The sequence below is a fragment of the Parasteatoda tepidariorum genome, chromosome 5, assembly GCF_043381705.1.
Source record: "Parasteatoda tepidariorum isolate YZ-2023 chromosome 5, CAS_Ptep_4.0, whole genome shotgun sequence".
NCBI lineage: Eukaryota > Metazoa > Arthropoda > Arachnida > Araneae > Theridiidae > Parasteatoda > Parasteatoda tepidariorum.
The window spans coordinates 43,112,463-43,133,307 of NC_092208.1; the positions used below are offsets into that span (position 1 = coordinate 43,112,463).

The following is a 20,845-nucleotide window of genomic DNA, read 5'->3' on the forward strand; positions in this document are numbered from 1 at the left end:
ATATTAGAGTGAAGTTGCGGCCCGCCGTTTGATTTGTGTGTTTAATTGTGGCCCCCGGCTTCATGTTAGTTGGAAACCCCTGATCTAGAGCATGAAATAAATAGTCAACAAGTTTATGAAGGACATAAAATATATTAAAAACTAAAACTTTCACAAATTTTCGAAAAACCTCTGTGTTAAGTTCATGAACAAATATGGCCCTTTTAGCATGTCAAATTTCAACTTAGTAATTGCATTCTTGCAGCCTTTAGAGTATGGCATTTTTTTCAGCACGTTTTGCAGTTAATAATTCTGGAACAAATTTTGATTGTTACATTTTTTTTATTTGCTTGTAAACTCTGTACACTTTTCTACACACCTTAGTAATTCCAAGTGTCTGAATTCAATGGGTTTTGCGCAGCAAAACTAAATGTAACGCCAAGTTGAACACTCAATACGACGATGGCGTCGGTGGGTCATTTATATGTTTATTTTTGGGGCATTATTAGTGTTCGCGTTGTTTTGATAAACATTATCGCATATAGCACAAAGTTTACCCTAATGTTACTTAGACATACATAACTGCCTACATTTATTTTTTTGTGAAGCATTATTTTAGCGGTAGTACTTTATTTCAATATTTGATTATTGGTTAATAAATTTGATTTAAAATTAATTTGACCACCAAGGTACATTATATTATCCCTTTCACTCTCACTCCCATTAAAACCACGCTGTCAGTTTTTGTCCCATATATCCCGTACCCGTGATATTTCCTGGCTGGAGCGTTCAAAAGTAATGCACCAAAAAGATTAATATATATTCATCTTTTGGACCCGGATTTTTTTTATTTATTATTTTGCGCACTAGATGTCTACACCAGACTATTTTTATTGCAACTGGTGATAGTTTATTTTAAAATAGATGTCAGTATCATCAAAATATATGTACTTTCGGTATGTATTTTGTATTTTTAGCTCAGCTACCTATGCTCTCTGTGAATGCATGTGGTTTGCGTTCTGTGATAAAATATTTTTTAATGTTGTGTACATTATGGTGACAGAGTTACATGGACATACGAAGTTTTAAATTTCAAGATGAAAAAATTTCCAAAAATCAAAAAATGAATACATACATTGTAATACACCTTTCTCACATGTTTTCTCGAAACAAAGCAAACATGCACTTTTATGAACGTTTTATTGAAAATAATAAGATCGTTAAGGAGTTAAATAAAATATACACAAAAATACCTTAGTAATTATCGGAAATGCATTTAAGTGAAAACAAAAAAAAAATTACCATTCCTCTATAAGCATATAATTTGATAGCTATTCATAAAGTTTGTAACAAAAAAATGCTTATCATTCCTAAAAGGTATATAGTTTGGTAGTTATTCATAAGGGATGAAACAAGGAGTTTATCATTCCTCTAAAAGCATATTATTTTGTAGCTATTCATAAAGTTTGTAACAAGAAAAAAGTTTATCATTCCTCAAAAAGTATATGATTTGGTAGATATTCATAAAGGTTGAAATAAAGAGTTTATCATTCCTCTAAAACCATATAATATGGTAGCTATTCATAAAGTTGGAAACAAAAAAGCTTATCATACCTCTAAAAGCACATAATTTGTTAGCTAATCACAAAATTAGTATAGTAAAGTTTGAAAGCAGGAATATCAACTTTTTCCAGTGTTAGCTAAGTTTATGTTTTAATGCATGATTCGCTAATTTGTAAATTCGATGTTAAATTATTTTCCACGCCACTAGATATAAATGATTCAAAAATTCATATGAAACCCTTTGTTGCCCCTCTCTTATGGTGAGGCTTTTAAAATCTCTGCAAAATTACTAAATATTTTGAAAGGTTTAATTTTTAATTACCCACCACTCTTTAAAATATTTTGCAAAAACCATAATAATGGCAACCCTGAGTAAAAGCTACGACACATTTTATTAAAGTATCTCTCACAGTCCATATCCAACTTAAGCAGCTTTTATACATCCTAGATTTCAAATATCAGTATATTTCTCATTAATTTTATTTTGATATTTTATCTACTGTTTATTTGGTCGAATTGCCTCTAAACAATAGAATTGGTAGAAACATTCATTATCGCTAGAAAGCGTGCATGTCATCATCATTTGCATAACGTCCAGTTGGGATAAATTTCCAATCGTGAGATTCGTGTAGCAAGGCCAGCATGCATATTTGATATCGCTGGCAGAAACATCTTGTCCTGATATTGATCAATTATACATATTTATCTTGTGTCTCAGAAATACCCCGCTTCCTTTATAAATTTTCAACGCTATTTATTTACTATTTTCTTAAGAGTCTTGGTGCAATCAGGAGACGTTTGTTTGGATCAATTTTATTGTATGGATAAACTTATGACTAATTTCTGGAGGAATGAAAGTTGCTTTCCTCTAGCATCGTTGTAAATTGTTTATGAAAGTAAATACTATATATTATGTTTAATAGAGGGAATTCTTTCGAAATTTTCAGTAAAAAGCCTTTAATTTAATTATGTTCCCTATAATACATATTATAAAAATTTAAAAGCAACATTTCAGCAAAAAGGCATTTATTTTTATCTAAATGTATTTCTTATAATAAATATTATAAGATTTTAAAGACTAAGTTGTTCAAGTGGTTTAAAAAGAAAAAATATTATTATTCCTAAATGCAGATTTTATTATTCATAAATGCAAAAAAAAACTATTATTCATAAATGCATCAATTTCGAAGGTGAGAGGTTAATTTTTGGAGAGGTTTGAAATTAATTATGCCTGGCGAAAGACTTACTTTTCTCTTGATTTAGATCTAATAAATAAAATATTTTATTCCTTTTTATCTCATGAAAAACGTAGTTTTTAAATTTTCTATTTAGCCTTTTCCTGTTAGTTTGTTTATATCGAAATATTTGTGTTGGAACTTTAAGGTTAGCGGTCTATGTGGTTATAGATGGCTGCCGAATAATCTGATTTCCCTTTCACGACTTCCTCTTTATTTTTAAAGTGGTAATAAAACGTGATTGTTAATTAATTTGTAATCTTTGTTTGACAATGATAATTTATAATAGTTTCGACCTGGGCTATTGTAGCTCAGGGGATGGAGTGCTCACCTTCCAATGAGGTGAATCGGGTTCGAATCCCAGCGAATTCCGAATCCGGCTTTCAATGACCACAGTGCTGACGTAAAATATACTCAGTGGTAGACGGATCCTGGGTTAGAGTCCCCTGGCCGTCAGGCTAACTATGAGAAGTTTCCAGGCTTATCTCTCCATGAAACGCTTCGGGATAGTTATATCAGAAAAGTTCGCCACAAAGGCAAATTTCTCCCAATACTTGATCCAGGAGATCCCTTGTCTTCTGAATCGGGTTCAAAATTGCAAGGCTACGGAGTTGAACATTGGTAGTCGTAAACAAAAAATTTTGTCGGCTGTTCAACGACGGTTATAAAATAAAATAAAATGGTTTTGCTCAACACTGCATCATGTAAATAATTTAAATGTCAATATAAAATTACTAACAATATTCTAAAATATATTCAGTGTTTGCTTGGTCAAAATATTTCCTGCTTACATTTGTAAAATTAATTTTTATATTTGTGCCACAGTAAAAAATACTACCCCAAAAATTAAAAAAAAAATAGCAGCTATGTACTTATGAAGAATAGAGGAAGATATATTAGAGGAAGATTTATGTCACAGTTGATACACACACAATTAGAAATAGCTATATAAAATTGTAAAATAGATCATTGGTAAAATCCTCTATTTATAAAGCTTTTCCCTTTTATTGTAGGTTTTGTTTTTAAAATTATACACCTGATACCATAATAAATACGGTAAGTTAATCTTGCATATTGACCATAAAAACCAAACGTAACGAATTTTTTTAAATAATTTTTAAAAAGGAAATATCCAAAATATTGCCCTTAAGTTTAAATGCGCTTTTGCATTATTAAATATTTATATCAGCAATATTTTAAAATAAAATCAAGTTAAAATGAGTTTTTATGATTTATTACGTTTCTTTCATCCCACACTTTTAGTTCTAAAATTATGTTAGAAGTTAAATGGATAAAAAAGCAAGAAAGTACAATAAGAAAGAAATAATAATGCTATTCAAGAACAAAATGAAAAAAAAAGTAGTTTGGTAAAACTGTAGCCTGGTAGCATAATAATTATGGTGAGTTAAATAAATTTACAGAATTACATGAAAAGCCAAACAAGACGAGAAATCTTTAGTCATTTTTAATAAAAAAATATGGAACATGTAGCCTTTAATTTTAAATACGTTTTTGCATAATTAAATATTTAAATCAGCGATATTTTTTAATGATTTCAAGTCATAATAAGTGCTTATCGTTAGCACAATTTTTTTCATCTCACTCTTAACTTTAAATAATGTTAAAGGTTAAATGGAAGAAAATGAATAAAAAAACAAGAAAATACAACAAGAAAGAAATAGGAATGCTATTCAAGAACAAAATGAAACAAGACAAAATGAAAAAAAAAATAGTTTTAAAAAAACTGTACACCTGATACCATAATAATTATGTTAAGTTAAACTTTCAAAGAGACAATAAAAGCCAAATAAAACGAGAATTTTTTTATTAGTTTAATAAGAAAATAGAGAATATGTTGCCTTTAATTGTAAATACGCTGGTGCATAATTAAATATTTATATCAGCTGCATTCTTTTTAAAAAATAAAATTAAGTTAAAATGAGTTTTTATGATTTACTCCGTTTTTCGCATCTCACTTTTATTTCTAAAATAATGTTAAAAGTTAAATGTAAGAAAATGGATAGTGAAACAAGAAAATACACTAATAAAGAAATAAGAATGTCATTCAAGAAACAAAATGAAACGAGACAAAGAAAAAAAAATTGACATTGATTCGAATTATGAAACTGTATCAGTTCACAATACGGAACTTAACCCGTTTCATCTGAAATAATGCCACAAATAGCAACTGACATAAATGACGTGAATTATAGAATATGAATCATGAAACGAAAAAAAAAACTATTTTGGAGAACTGAAGGTTTTCAGAATGCCAGTAAATGCCAAAAAAAAAACGAGCAATTTTAATAAGAAAATATAGAACATATTGCTTTTAAATTTAAATACGTTTTTGCCTAATTAATTACTTATAATAGTAATATTTCTAAATGAAATCAAATTAAAATGAGTTTTAACGCTTCAGTCGCTTTTAATTCTAAAATAATATGAAAAATTAAATGAAAGAAAATGGATAAGAAAGTAAGGAAATGAAATAAAAAGGAAATAAGAATGTTATTCAAGAACAAAATAAAACAAGACAAGACGAAAAAAAACTAATTTGAAAAAAGCACATGGGTTAAAGAATAAAATGTTTTCTAGGAAATAAACTGGACTTTAAAAGGAAAAAAAGTAAAAACGGCCAAGCAAGAGTGAAGGAAATTAGTATTCTTAAAAAATTAAAGAACTAAAAAAAACTAAATAAACGAATTTTGAAATAAATTTTAAAAATATGAGATGGGAATTTATTTCTGCTAATAGGGTCAAAGGGAATATTAAGCTTTAATGATGCGACAGAGATGAAAAATATTTTTATACCGTCTTTTTTTTAAACTTATTTTATTTTAAGCTTTATCTCTCATAAGTCATTATGGATCGGAGAGTATTTGGTTGTCAAGTACGAGACGAGTGTCAGCGAATTCTTGACACAGCAATTTTACAGCATTATACTAAAAAACTGTTTTTCTATAAGAAAGTTGTACGAATTCGAAACGAAGTTGTAGTCAGTGGGAGTAAGTCTAGTGAAAATGAAATTGGATAGAGAAGAGCCAAATCCTTTAAATTTGCCATTGTCATTTTTGCAATGGCTGAGTCATGTAATAAGACAGAACATCTAAGCTAGAGGTTCCCAATTTTTTTCTACTGTTTTTTTTAAATTTCCAATGGCAAACATGAAAGACAAATTTGTAGCTGAGAACAATACAAAGAAAGAACAAAAAACGGAAACAAGAGCTACAAAAACAAAAAGTCTATAGGTTTTTAATAATGTATCTCGCTAGCCAATAACGTTCTCAAAACGGCCCAGGAGGAAGTACAGGGCAAAGTCTCAGATGGTTAGCGTCCATTTCTTCTTGCAGGTTGCATAACGGGCAAAAGGGGCTTGAAAAGATTTTTATTCTGTTCAGGTGTTTTGATAAACAGTCATGGGCAGTGGCAAAACCAAAAAGAGCCACAGATTTTTCTCTTGGCCATGACGGAATGTCTTCAATTTCTTCCAGCCAGTCCTTATCTTTATTTGCTTCTTGGAGTTTTGCCTTAAATGTTGTTCGAAGAGAGATTTTTATTAGCCTTTTTGCGGTGTAGAAAGGAACTGGCTTAGATATTTGTAGAATCTTGGCGGCTTTTTTTGGCAAGAAATCTGCAGTTTCGTTACCTTGAAGTCCACAGTGCGCTGGTACCCATTGCATGGCGACATTTTTGTTGTGATTTTTTTTCTACTGTAGAACCCTAAATTATCATCATTCTTTCGACGGAACTCCAACTTTGAATTTACGACTACCAATGTTCAACTCCGTAGTTTCGTAATTTTGAACCCAATCCATAAGAGGAGGGAACTCATAGATCATGTATTGGGAGAAAATTGTCTTCTTGGAGGTATATTTGAAACTAATCAGCATTTGCATTACATGGAGAAGAAAACCACGAAAACCTCCTACGATTAGGCTGGCAGCAAGGGGACTCTAACCCATTAGTTTACCACTGAGGATATTTTCACGTCAGCACTGCAGTCGGTGTGAGTCGGGTGCGGAATTTCTATCGACCAGCCATCGCTGTGATTCACACCCAGTTCGACTGTTGAGTTTTCGAAAGATTGCTGTACGAGTTTTTTCTTCCCTTAATTTTTTAAATAAATTTATTTACTTCCGCGCCATATTCCCAATTACTTTCTAACCAGTTGTGTTTTGGAAAACTATTACGACATAAAGTAACTAGATTAAAATATTTCCCTTTTGTGTAGAGTTCAACTTTAACTGTATAGAGATACAGAGTTAAAGTTACGCAAAAATCGCAACTTTCCGCAAAACAATCAACGACTAGTAAAGAGAGAAGTACTACATTTTAATCTTTCAAGATCACTACATATTTATTTTATTGCCAAATTCTGACGAATTTTTTTTTAAAATTAAAATTTCAAATTATTTCATATTGAACAGGAATTGTAAATTTTTCAATTGTAAATAGTAAGTAAAGGCACTTGTATTCTAAACTAATTTTTCCGTGCTTGATTTGATCAAATCAAACAGTTTGTGATCGCAAACCCTCTGTCGTTCATAAATAACTTCCTCGAGGGCTTTTATTCACGTATTTTGATTCCTTTTAAAATATTGCCAGAGGTTACTTTTCTCATGGTCCCCTATTACTTCCGATTCGAATGCTTAACTTTATTTATTACCCAACTCATTCAACCTAATCTTCAGTTTTTTACAGTTTTTCGGTGAGTATTTTATACGGTTCAGAAACCGTGTTTCTTGTAAAAATCTATACACAAGCATCAGAAGATCCCAAAACGATCAATAAAACCTTTGCTAGAAAGCTTTCTTTAAGCTCTCGGACCATATATATGATTATCATTGGTCGATTCATTTCCGATTTGAGGACACAACAAAAGATTCTTTTTTTCCTTCATCACTTTATTTCCTTAGATTTATTTGTGAGGAATTATTACTGAAAAGTGTTTGCACTTGAATGAAATAAGAATACATAGTTGCAAAAGAGATTTTGAAATAGGAATATTATTCAAATGAAAAGAATGAAATTTAGTGTGCAGCCCAAAGATAATCAATATAAAACCTTAATACTAAGGTAATTCAAGGGATTTAAAAAAATTTTTTACGAAACTATTCGAAATTTTCAGTATTATATATATATNAGTGAAATTTCCACAAAACTAAGTAATTTGTGGTAAAAAGAGAGAAAATGTTATCCTTAGAGCCTTACAAATTATATTTATATATTTATATATATATATATATATATATATATATAATTTCTCGCTTCGCGCTTTCATCTCGTATTAGTGGCAAATTTTTCTCAAAATATTCAGTGAAGACAATATTGTATTAAAAACAACTATCGACAATTTTCTAAGACGCAAAGTTTATTTATTGCTAAATCTTGAAATGTATTAAATCTGTGTAAAGATTCGAATAAAATGTAAAAGAACTTTTTTCGTTTGTGAGTTAGAAACTTAAACTACAGTGTGCGTATAGTAATAGTAATGTATAATAACGTATAATAATAGTAAGGCGCCAGATAGATTGTCGTGGGAAACAAAGTAAAACCAACCACATTTTTTTAAAATTGAAGGCAAAGCTTGCTACAAAAATACATATTAGAAAAAGTGCTAGTAAATTTCTGATTAAGATTGAAAATTATTTCCTGTTTAAGCAACCACTTAAATAATTGAAAAGTCGTTCTGGAAGAATTTAAAGAATATCGTTTATCGTATCGTAAAGAGTGTCATTTATCGTATTATCGTTTCTCATAATAAATAATTGTAGTTGTCACGATTGTGTGATTTTTTTTCTCCAGAAAAAAGTAGCTATAATTGTAATTAAGATGTTTTCCTCTTTAAATCTTCAAGAATTTTAATCGGAATTTGAAAATTTCACTTAAAATCGGTTTAAAAAATGATTTTTATTTTAGGAATTTAGGAATTTGTTCGCAAAATAGTGATAGGTTAAATTTTCAAAATTTTTTTGTTCTTAGAAAAAAAAGAAAGAAACGAAAAAGTTACGTAAAACTAATTATTGGTAAAAAAATATTTATTTCAGATTTAAAAATATTCTAATATTACTAATTATCTAAGAATGGATGTAAAGTTAAAATTAAAAATTATCCAAAACCATTATTTTAGAAATCTTCTAAAACACTTCTTGAAACACTTCTAAATGTTGCAATTCTTTTGGGCTTATCAGCAATTCTCACAATATATTGAAAAAATAAAGCTAAGATGATTCATTACTTTAGAATAATTCATTAATCTTTAAATAATTAAGTGGCACCACTTCTTCATTTATAATCACTTTCTAGGATATTATGATTGCTATAAAATGTTGATAATTTAAAAAATATATGTAAAATTTGAGCTGGAATTTTTCCACCAGGACTGCTTAATCCTTTGCACCCGGAGTAATTTAAAATTCTGTTTGAATTAATAAAAGCACTAAAGCATTTATAATTAACCCTTTCGCGCCGACTGTCACAAATACATGTCAGCATAAAACCGTATCAATCAGGGTAGAAAGATAAAACTGGTAACCAAAGTTGTTCTTTAGCAGTTTATTTGTGGGCGGGGTTATAATTGTTTGATTAATTTATTTCACCATTACTTTAGTTCAAAATAAAATTATTTAGTTATGATTTGAACTAACATTGATTATATATATGATTAAACTAACAATAATTAAAGTAAAAGCAAGGTAAGTCTGTCAAATTAGCAACGCCTACATTTAAGCTACCGTTTTTTTATTTCTTTACATCCTGATTCTGATTTTGTACGAATGCTTTTATGAATCACCAGTCCCCAAGGGGTTAATAATGCAGTATTTTACGTAATTTCTAAAGTTCTTGATATAATGTGGTTACTAATTATTAAGATATAAGAATTTTTAAATTTTGAGTGGTGACTGTTGATGGCCCCTCAGAGTAGAGTTCGGAGTGAAAAACTGTTAAATTTAAAGTAAAGAAAAAGTATCCAGTATTTTTTATCACCCATTATTTCTTCCAGATTTTTAAATACATATAGTTGTTGTTTCACAGTTAAACCTTTAACTACTTTGCATGCAACCGATTAAAAATATCTTTCCACCTCAAAACTGCAAAGATTAGGTTATTGTTATTGTTAATTTACGTCGCACTAGAGCTGCACAATGGACTATTGGCGACGGTCTGGGAAACATTCCGGAGGATTATCCGAAGACATGCCATCACAATTTCGATCCTCTGCGGACGGGATGGCACCCCCGCTTCGGTAGCCCGACGACCTGCGCGCGAAGTCGAGCACTTTACGGTAGCACAGTTTAACGAGGACCAATACCGCACAGCCTCGGTCCCTACGCAGACTGATCCAAGTGGTCACCCACCCGCACACTGACCGCAGCCAGTGATGCTTGACTTCGGTGGCAAAGATTAGGTAAAGAATAGTTTATAATAAACTGTTTTTATGTAAACGATAAAGTATTTCAATAAAAATATAAGTAGAAAAACTATATTAATTTAAATGTATATGGTAATGTAAGTTGTTTGAGTATATTCCATCTGCGGCTTCAACACTTAAGACCCAAAAAAGTTATTTAAATATATTGGAATATAAAACTTTTTTGTAGAAAAGATGTAAGAATTTTATTTTAGATATCATATCCTGTTTCTCCTTATTTTTATAGTTTTATATGCTCTACTGAATTGATATGTTTTTTTCCATTCCGTTTGTATAAAATAAAATTGAGCTGCCAGCGAAAAAGAAAAATTTATTTTCAGATTGTTTATTCTAAAAACGACAAGTAAATAAAAAAAAAATTTCGATTTTCTTTTTAAGAAATTGAGACCATAGGCTTATATTTATTTTTCACGCCTGAAAGGTTCCATAGTGATGACATTTAAAAAGTTTAGTTCAATATTTTTACTTTGTCATATGAACAAAAATTTCTGTTGCAGGACATGAAGTAAGATAAAGAACAAATACCTCGCGATTTTTATCTTTCTAATTTAGGTGGTAAAGTAAGGCGTGAAAAAGTATTTCGACTCCTAAGGCGTCAATAGTGGTAAAATTTAAAAGGATGCAATAGTTGTTCAGTTTTTATATTTTAATTAGTAATTATTTTTATAGGAAATTTGTCATCAAAAATTTAATTTCACTGAATCAAAGTAAAACAAACGAAAGATTAAAATACTATTTTTTCACAGAAGCACAGAAGCAAGATTAAAATACTATTTTTTCACAGAAGAGAAAATAAAAAAAAAAATAAAAAAAATAAACGAGGCTGATAAATGTAGATATTTATTTTATTAATCTATTAAGGTGGGTATGAATGTCATGTATTTCTAAAATAAATGCTGACAACGAAGCAAATATGTCATAACTTTTTATTTTGGAAAAAATAAAACTATCTTATGAATATGAGTGCAAACGAATTGACTTTCACAATTGTCAACAGAGTACCTCAGCACAAAGTGGTGTATCCTTGAACAATAAGTCACTTCTTCGAAGGTCTAAGTGAACCCTTGGTATAGTTTGTCTGCGTAAAGAACTCCCCTAGCCATTCGTCTGGAGTGGTGGTGGTGACTGTGGTTATGAGGTTTAACTATTTCAAATAGGAGTGCTGGGTCATTATTGAAGATAGGTTTTGACTCATCTCCGCAAGAGAAAGGAAATCTGGGGATAGAGAAGCTATTTCTTGTTTCCATAGTAGCAGACGGCCTTAGATTTCGTGGTGAGGGGAGTTTTTCTATAGAAAATATATAGAGGACGCTTCAGTCCTTGCCGATATAGTTTGTTGTTGATTGAAATAAACACGTTACCAAAAATGTTGTCGAGTAAAAAGTTTATTTATGAAGGCAGTAGTATAAATAGTTTAATAATATTTACATTCAATGAATATTATTTTGTTTTCTATCTCTTAAGCATTCAGAGAAACAAAATAATAATTTAAGTCCGATAATTAATTGTTGATGTGTAAGACCGATTAGTTATGCTTTTAAGTGTAAGGCTAAGTGGTATATTTCTCGACAATTATCTCTTTATATTAATTTTTCACTTACCGGTTGCATTTACTTTGTGAAGTTGTCTACATTGCACGTCATTATATATCTACAGGGTTATTCATAATTCCCTCCGCCTGTAAACGCCATTTTTCTTTACTACAAACTGGCTTCAGTGGTACATGCTACTGCCATCTACCGGCAACTGCTTAAATTAAAACTTGAATACTTTTGGAATAATTTCGTATGCTCTTTTTTGCTATATTCGTCTTCGCATTTTTACTATAACGCTTCGAAATCCCGGAGGGAATTATGAATAACCCCGTATATATATCTTTAATAAATCATAATAGACTGAAACTATCTTGTTTCGGCATAAAGACACTAATACAAGGCTACAAACTTTATGGGCTTTTTGGAAAAATTTCTCTGAGTGGTAGCGAAGTTTATGATTTAATGTACAATTTTTTGGTTTGAAAATTTGACATAAAATTATTTTTCACATTGGAACTTGTAAGGAATTCAGAATTTCGCATAAAACTCCTCTGTGTTCCAGTTTTTTTTTTTTGGCGAGGTTTTTAAAATTTTGGCAGAAATTCTGGAAGCTTTTGTTAAATTGTTTACAAATCTATGAAATTTTTTGCTGAAAGTGTTGTAGTTGGCAGTCTTGCTAATAATGAATTACTTATGGTACCATGAAGGGGATTTTCTCTATAAATTGATACTTGGCCCTATGTAGGTAATTTTTAGAAGAAAAAAAATAAGACTAAGTTAATTAATAAGTGAAAATTTATTAAAACAAAATGTATTTTAATAAGTTTGAACGCACCCTTATTCTTGATGTTTTCCAAAAAATATATTTAGTCGTGAAATACAGAAAAAATAACTTGTTAATTTTGAATTGATGATATAATAAAAATTTCTGAGAAAGTATAATGACAAAAAAATATCTTTTACTTCTAAAATAAATTCGCTGCTAAAATCTTGATGATTGAAACGAAATATTTAAGAAAATTTTCTTGATTAAAAAAAAAGAGGATTTTCACAAAGTAAAGAATTTACAAATGAAAAACGTTCGAAAGTATTCTTTGAATAACACAGTTAAAGGGCATTAAAGGTTATTAAATTTCTAATTTTCATTTTAGTACTAATGAGGTATTAGTTATTCAAAATTTTTTAAGCAAGGGAATTTTTTTGACATTATGGCAGTAACATTAATTTTCATATTTCATTTTTGTTACAGTATTTGTGTTTTTTACCTTATTTTTTGGATATAATGAGATATAATTTTTATTTTTTTGCTTATTTTATTTTATTATTTTAATAATGCTGTTAAAATCTGAATTCTTCAAAAAATTATTTTTTTAATATCTTCTCTTCGTCTTCGAATTTTTTTCCTTATTAGTGCTATCTGAATTGATTTCTTTGACTTAATATAATTATGAACCTGTATTTTTTTTTATCTTGAAGACCCTTCCTAATAGTAATAAATTAAATAAAGAGCATCTGAAATTCCTTATTTATAATTACAAGCTTAAATTCATGTTAAAAAAGGTAGCAATTCATATAGCTGTAACGTGTGGTCGAAATAGATATTTATCGTTCTTTAAATCATTAATTCTAAATAGCTACGTGGCAAAATAAATTTTTAAAAATTTGAAACATACAGGAGTTGGATAAAAAAATGCACAACTACTCTATTCTAACCCTATGTAAACAATCTTTTTTAATGAAAATTTTTTGGAAGATTTTACATGGCAAATGTGTGGGCACGTGTTGAAAGAACGTGTTGTTATCTTATTGAAAGAGTGTCGTTTTTATCGTTGAGAAATTCGGATCGCCTGAAGTGAGAAGAGGAAGTTAATAACTTTTTCTAGTGTCAATTCTAGCAATTTTAAAATTATTTTATAGGATTGCAACTGAATGCCTCTTTCATTATAGTGATGCTGAAAAAGGAACAAAGCTTTGAACTTCCTTCGTTCATTTTGGTGGCTGCAAAATTTGAATTGGGTAAAATTATACCATTTCCATAAGCTAAGAGCATGTTCTTTAAAATTGCAAAATTGTGCTTAAAGCTTTACCATGTAAAATCTCCCAAAACATTTTCTGCTAAAAGAAAGATTGTTTACATAGAGTTAGTATCGAAGAGAATCCATATTTTTATTCAACCCGTAATATATAGAATATCCAAACAAGAACCTAAATTTTGAATTATAATTTTTTTAAATATATCAGTAAAATTTTTATTTAACTTCTTACCACTTGTTTTCACATTTTATAATAACGAAAAAATGCTATTATCTAAACATGATAACATGTTTTTGGCTATATTAAATGGATATTTTTGCCAGGGCTGTAACATTTTTGTCGAATTTGGCCATGTTTTTATTTCCACAATTCAGGAATAAGAAGAAAAGTAATACCTACAACCTAAAACTCATATTAAATTAGAACATTTTGAAATGGTGTGTTTGTGTTCTGCACAAAATTGAAGCTTGTCACATTCGGTATTAAAATTGGGTTGATAAATTTTTTTGTATTGCCTTGAAAAGAACAGTTCCTTAATTGAAGATGAAAAAAAAAACTCATCTAATTAGAGATTTTATGAGAAAAATATAATATCATTAAATTTCAAAAGCGCCAAATCAACAGAAAGGTACGGTACGGATAAAAATTGTTATAAAGATTATAATGCAAAATATTCCGATATTGCAAATTATTATAAATTCAATTTAAACAAAATTGTTTCAATTGCAGTTCATATTTCATTTATTTTCAATATGATATTAGCATTTTAATTCGTTGTATTCCTTCTACAAACGAGATTAAATAATTGAATATCAAACTGTAGTTTAGGATCTATGTGAATAGGGTCATACTATCCAAGAAAAGACAATAACTTTTAATTTATTCTTCTGCAAGTGATAATTCCGTAAATAAGGTTAATAAATAAAACTGTGAAAGGAAATGTTATCATTGACATAGGTATACAATTCGTTCGGTACTATTTGAAGTAGCATAATCTGCGCCTTGGCACGGATGATGGTGCATGTTATAGTACCGAAAGTAACGTCAATCCATTTGATTGATAATATTTGAGCTCAAATGTTATCTTTCGAGATTATCTTAACTCCATCATTTTCAATCACTATCAATTCAAAATTTCGAAAATTTCTATCTGCTTTCCAATTAACACCAACTACTTTATTAATTTCATTAAACCACGTGATTTGTGATTGTTTTCTGGGTCGCATGATGTCATGAATATACTAGTTCAAAAAGATTAAGTCCATTGATTTCAATCTTATATTAGAGCTATAAGGCCAGCTTATTGGTCAGCGTTAAATTTTCTTTATTATAACGAAACATTTTGTTCATTGGCTTGCCCATATTAATCGCTTTCGCACTTTCATCGCCAAACGGAATGAAATATCTTTCCACACTTATCTGCGTTGTTAGATTTATTTTTTAAATTTGGAACTCTGTTGGAACTTTTATGCTATTTTGCGTACATCAGATCAATAATTATTAAAAGTTAACACGAAGAAGATTTTCATGTTTAAAGATGTCAGCAATTTTTTCCACGAAAAGGTGACTTGAAGATCCTGCTCAAAAATAATTCCCTCGAATCCTGCTGAAAGGGTTTTTTCTTTGTTAGTATGTAAGCCTATTAATGAATCCTAGTTCATTTCCATTACGGAATAAAGATAATTCTCTTTTGATTACATTATTATACATTTAAATGTTTTTTTGAAACTGGAAAAGCATTTATTTAGAAAATTGGCAAGACTTAAGTATAACAAAAAATACATTTCGAACAGATAATATTTCAACCTAATTTTCGTCATCCAATTCCTAAAACAAATGTAGCAAATCTGTTCATTTTCCCAGACTATCCATTATTCTTTTATATTTAGATAAAAGACTCAGTTTCCTAGAAAGTAAGTCAGTCAACAAGTAAATAGAAAACGAAACATAAGTCCAAATATTCACTCCATTCCCTAATGGGAAGAATTTACTTTATTTTCGTCCATTTTATGAATATAACTGTGGCAACCGGATGTCACCAATCGTTCGATAAGTATTTGCGCAACGTCATTTCGTTCTTAACCAACCAAATATTACTGTCTTTTGCTTTTTACTGCAGATGGAAAAGTTTTTTCTTCTGTTTTAGGTTCTTATTTAGAAAGCAATAGTTCGCAAGGGAATTTCGCGAGGCACTGTATTTTGAATAGTAATTCCGTTGGAAAAAATCAGCTCATCAGGGGTAATTCTCAAGGTTGGCTTTTTCTTTATTTCTATTTTACGAAGTAATGAGGCACTTCTTATGTGGTTTTGAGTAAAAAAGTATTTCGCAATTTGCTTTTAAACTAAGTAAATCTGATTCAGAAAGCGTAAAGCAAATTTTGTAATCTGAACTTGCTATATTTTCAGAAATTGAAACAATTTTGAATATTCATTTTGAAGAAAGAAAAAAATTATCTCTAGAAGTTGCTATTATTTCCTTACTTTTTAGGACATTGATAGCAATATTTTGTTAAATTTTCAATCCTTTTTATTTACATATACTATACTTCTCCATAATATACTTCTAGTCCATTTTAGTTGTATTTGTTAGAAGATATCTTGTTTAGCGTTTTTATAAATTTTGTGTTAAATAGAAATGATCTTATCTTAAAAATACTATGATTATACCTAGTTGCAGCATAACTACCCTAATGCATTTGTTAGAGCTGTAACTTAAACCGCGCCACGTAATTTGTACTCCAGTTAAACTACGAGGTCAATATCTGAGCTGATATCTTTTGTCTCGAAATCGTTTTCTAAAATTATCTTTCATAAGATTAAGTTCAAAGGATACTCCACTATACAATGAATAAACATTACATAGAGAAATGGAAGACATTGATAAATATAAGAAAATTACATTTTACATAACAGTTTTGGCGTAATTTTGAAAGTTTCATAAAAAATCTGCTCACTCTCGTCATAATTTGAATTTTCTTTTAATTTGATAGATCCGAATTGAAAATTAAGTATGTATTTTGAAAAGAAAGCGATTATTTCTTGATTTTATTCAAGACCAGCCACTGTTAAAATTTCCACCTTTTGTAATTCTCTTAAATATATCGAAAAAAGTCTTTTTATAAGTGACTAATGATGGTCAGAATATTTTCTAAACATTTTTAACATCTTTTCAGCATAGTTTTATATTGTAATTAACTATGAACTTAAAAATCGCTAATATTATTTAAAAATGTAATGGAATTTTATAATTTAATTTAACGATGCTTCTCAAAACCACTCTATGAGTCCTATTTGTTAAAATACACAAAAAAAAAAACAAGCGAAGTATTTTTTGATGTTCTGAGGTAAAAAAAAGATAATCAACGAAAAAAAACCTGTTAAAATCAAATTCTTTAAGGAAAAAAGTTACTTTGATATAAATTAAAAACAGATATTTAAGTAAAATACAAAATTTGCAGAAACTGTTAATTTCTTAAAAAAAAATTCATATTTCCATTTCGATACTGCATGTTTCATATTCTTACTAGTATCAAAATTTTTTTTTAAAAAAATTTGGAATCACTATAAATTTTTATTAATATGTTTTAAAGTTATACGATGAAAAAATAAATGATGAAAAATTAATTCTTCGATATCATTTCGATGCAAAAGTTACTTCGTACCTTAAAAAATAAAATATTTTGGTTGTAGTCTTCGATAAAAGTTAGGATATTGATTCGAGTGGTTATTACAAAGCGGCGAAATAACCTTAACTAATGTAATAAAATAATTAAATTAATTACTCCATCTTTAACAAATTAGAACCCCTCGTAACTCTCATTCCTTATTGTAAATCAGTTCTTCAATAAATTTTCCTAATATCTGTGCTGAAAACTATACAAATAAACAGAAGAAGAAATAATCATAATTGAATTTTTAATGATGTTTTAAAAACATTCAAGGGTAGTTATGAAACAAATAACATGGTTAAAAATGAAAATTTATGATAGTTTCAAAAATGAAACTTCCCTGAACAATATTTTTCCTCTAAAACTCTTTATTCATTCATTAAACCAGAGCAAGTAATGCGTAAATAACATTTGCTTACTTGCCACTTTTTGTTCCTTTTTTTTAAAGCTAAACATTAGTTATTTATTTCCGCTTCTGTTAAAAACTAATCGAGCATAATCTCCGCCACGTTAGGCTTAGTAAAAGGAATGCTGGAATGAGTATGCCACTTTTAATATATGTCATTAATTTTTATCACTTTATTTCCGTTACAGTTGGGGTGAAGTGTAATGAATGCAAACGTTGAGAAACTAGTTTAATGGATTTTGAGGTATATAACGTATTTTTCGCTTTTGAGATAATAATAACATGTAAGTATAATTTTTTTCATTGTTTGGTAGCTACACTTTAAATTTTGGGAAAATAGATGGTATTTCAGATAGTTGCTATAAATCATTTTAATTCAGCCGGTAATGATATGAACTCGCTGATTTAAATGTTCTTTCTGTATATTTATATTGGGATGTTTCTTCCTAAATGTGCCTTCAATATCTTTTGTAAATTTTTTTTAGAATATTGACTGAAATATAAAATTTTCAACGAATTAGAACAGGTTTTAATTTTTGATAATCAGAAAGAGTAAAAATTATTTAAAGGTGTTGCACTCTTTTGATAACCTACGGATTATTTATTATTTTTACAAGAATTATGTTGATATGAATTTTTAAATTTTGAGTAATTTACATACGGCTGATTTAAAAAGTTACGAATGGGGTGCTTAAAAATTAATGGAGATGTTCGCAACTGATAACTCGTGGAGTACTTATTAATTCTTTTTATAATTGGATTGTTGCATCTCGAGAAGAAGTGAAGTAATTACGCCTAACCATGTAATTGATACCAAATTTAATTGGATACCTGTAAGCGACGTCTCGAGTGTGTCGAATCTGATTGGTTTCTGAATTGACAAATGCCACAATTTACCTACGATGACGTCATTTGCAAATTTCCGATTATGCTCAAGTCAAGCTTTTAAAGTTTAGGCAATTCGCATAGTGTTGACACAAAATTTTACTCCACATTAACTATCAGTTTTAATGTGTTACATATTTTACTTACTTACTGTATATACTTACTGTACATAGGATTTTACTTACTGTATATAGGATTTTACTTACTGTATATAGGATTTTTCTTTCATCTCCATTTAGTGTTTTTCTCGATAAATATGTAATAGAAATTTATCATATTTTGTTTAAAATATATTATGATTCAAAATAATTCAAAAATACGTTATTTAATCATTAGATGAATATGGCATAACTTACTAATATTTTTAGACGTCATAGTGTGTCCCTCTGCTTTAGTAAATTTTGTTTTGTCAAAAAATATATATTATTAATAGTTAAGCTATTAAATTTATCAGCTTTATTTATCTGTAAATTTTATTATTTTATTTCGGTAAAAAGTATATATTAATCATCAGTAAGAAATTTTCTAACTGACGGAATCTAACAAGTTTAGTCAATACTTTTCAGAAAAAGAAAGTTTTTCCCACAATAACATTCAATAAGAATGAAATCCACTTATTCCGAAGTTTTATTTAATCCTCAAAAAACTCTTAAGCCGTTTAAGATAATCTTTTTGAAGACTACAGCAAGCTTTCTTTTATCGCATCAATGGATTTATAATATATAAAAAAACCTAAAATGTTACAATACCTCAGTTGGGCTATTGCATCAGTACATTTAATCATGTGACCATAAATTGGTTAAAAAAAATTTAAGATTATAAAAAATGTAGTAAATCTCGATTATATGTACCTCTTTTATCCGAATTCCTATGTTGAATTTTTTTCACGCGTGCTTAGTTTTTTCCTTTTCTCGATTCGATTAAATGAGACTTTCAAAATGAAAAAAAAAAATATTTGAATTGCATCAATGCTTAAAATTGACCACTTTATACCAGTAATAAATTAATGTTCGTTGCTTCTTGTTTTTTTGTTTCAGCTGTCCTTTAATAACCACTACTGTGGTTTAGTTTGACCACCATGGCTTCCACTTCTTTTTAAAGGGAATACGTAGTATTAAGTCTCCAACAAAAATATAATTAGCCTGAATGGAATATGGCGGAAGCCTTATAAGGCCTAATGAATAAAAACTTAAAACTATTTGCGTAGTTAAATTGTCTTTCTTGTAAGATCGGTAAGTATACAGGTTGTGTTTCGGTAATCTCACTTTCGGTAAGAGCTTAAGTTACCAGGTATGTAAATGTATACGAGCCACATTCCTCAGTTTTCAAGCTCTCATAAATGATTGTTTTGCACAAATGAAAGAAATCAAACGAGTTCAACATTAAGTCAACTCAAGGTTTCAAACTTGAGTTAGAAAAAGTACTTTTTAAGCTATTCGAGATAAGGGATTGAAAGAACTTCATTTACAAAGTTCGTAAAGTACACTATTTCGTAAAATCAATTTGATTCTGTGGTTATATTTTAAGTCATGCATGTTAACACAAACTCAACCTCAAATACTATTTTTACTTTTATCGAACTTAGCACATATATTCAAAAGTGAGAAATTTAAAGTAATTTGTAGCACAAGTCAAAATGTTTTACATTCACATGTATGTTTTAATCTATTAAAATGTTTTCTCTTGGAGATAAAACATGTTGGAAAGAATTTGTCAGAGAATTCTAAAACAAGAGAAAAGAAATAGAATGAAAGAATCACTCAAAGAATTTTTATTTGTGTAGAATTTTATTTCAAAAATTAAGGTTTAACCTATTTTTGGTATATTTTTTTAAATAACTTTAATAAGCATTGCAATTAACTTCTTGTATCAGGGTATCTTTTTTACAAGTCCTGCATCTGTTATTATTATAAAAGAATAAACTGATTTTGATTAATATTGGTGTGATTGAATGAAAAATTTAATGTCCCAAGACCCAAAATCTCCTGTAATACGTTAAATATATAAGGTACTGTTATAAACTCGTACCTTTTCATATACTCTAGGGGAATAAATAATATGATCTTATTAATTAACGATATTACTAATCCATAAAATAAAGTTCA

At 28.9% G+C, this 20,845-nt stretch overlaps 3 protein-coding genes across 6 annotated transcripts in view; 1 reads left to right on the top strand and 2 right to left on the bottom strand.

Moving 5' to 3' along the window:
* LOC107439127 (frataxin) overlaps window positions 1–17,890 on the bottom strand; it is a gene marked incomplete at its 3' end in the record, with an annotated part of 77,352 nt that extends 59,462 nt beyond the window's left edge. Inside the window, 1 exon segment of the mRNA XM_071181365.1 lies at window positions 17,869–17,890.
* The window catches only part of LOC107439128 (sodium/potassium/calcium exchanger Nckx30C-like), a 230,160-nt gene that overhangs the window by 26,703 nt on the left and 182,612 nt on the right, over window positions 1–20,845 (top strand). For 2 of the 4 annotated variants that reach the window (XM_071181362.1, XM_043039974.2), the window contains exon 1: window positions 18,013–18,139. The exons of the other annotated variants lie outside the window; for them this stretch is intronic. The gene's annotated coding sequence lies outside the window, so the exon portion shown is untranslated. Of the gene's footprint in view, window positions 1–18,012; window positions 18,140–20,845 lie in introns of those variants that run through there. 4 annotated transcript variants of the gene reach the window in all.
* LOC139425640 (uncharacterized) lies at window positions 6,065–6,460 on the bottom strand. Its single transcript, XM_071181043.1, has one exon. It carries the CDS (start codon window positions 6,458–6,460, stop codon window positions 6,065–6,067), a length of 396 nt encoding a protein of 131 aa, XP_071037144.1.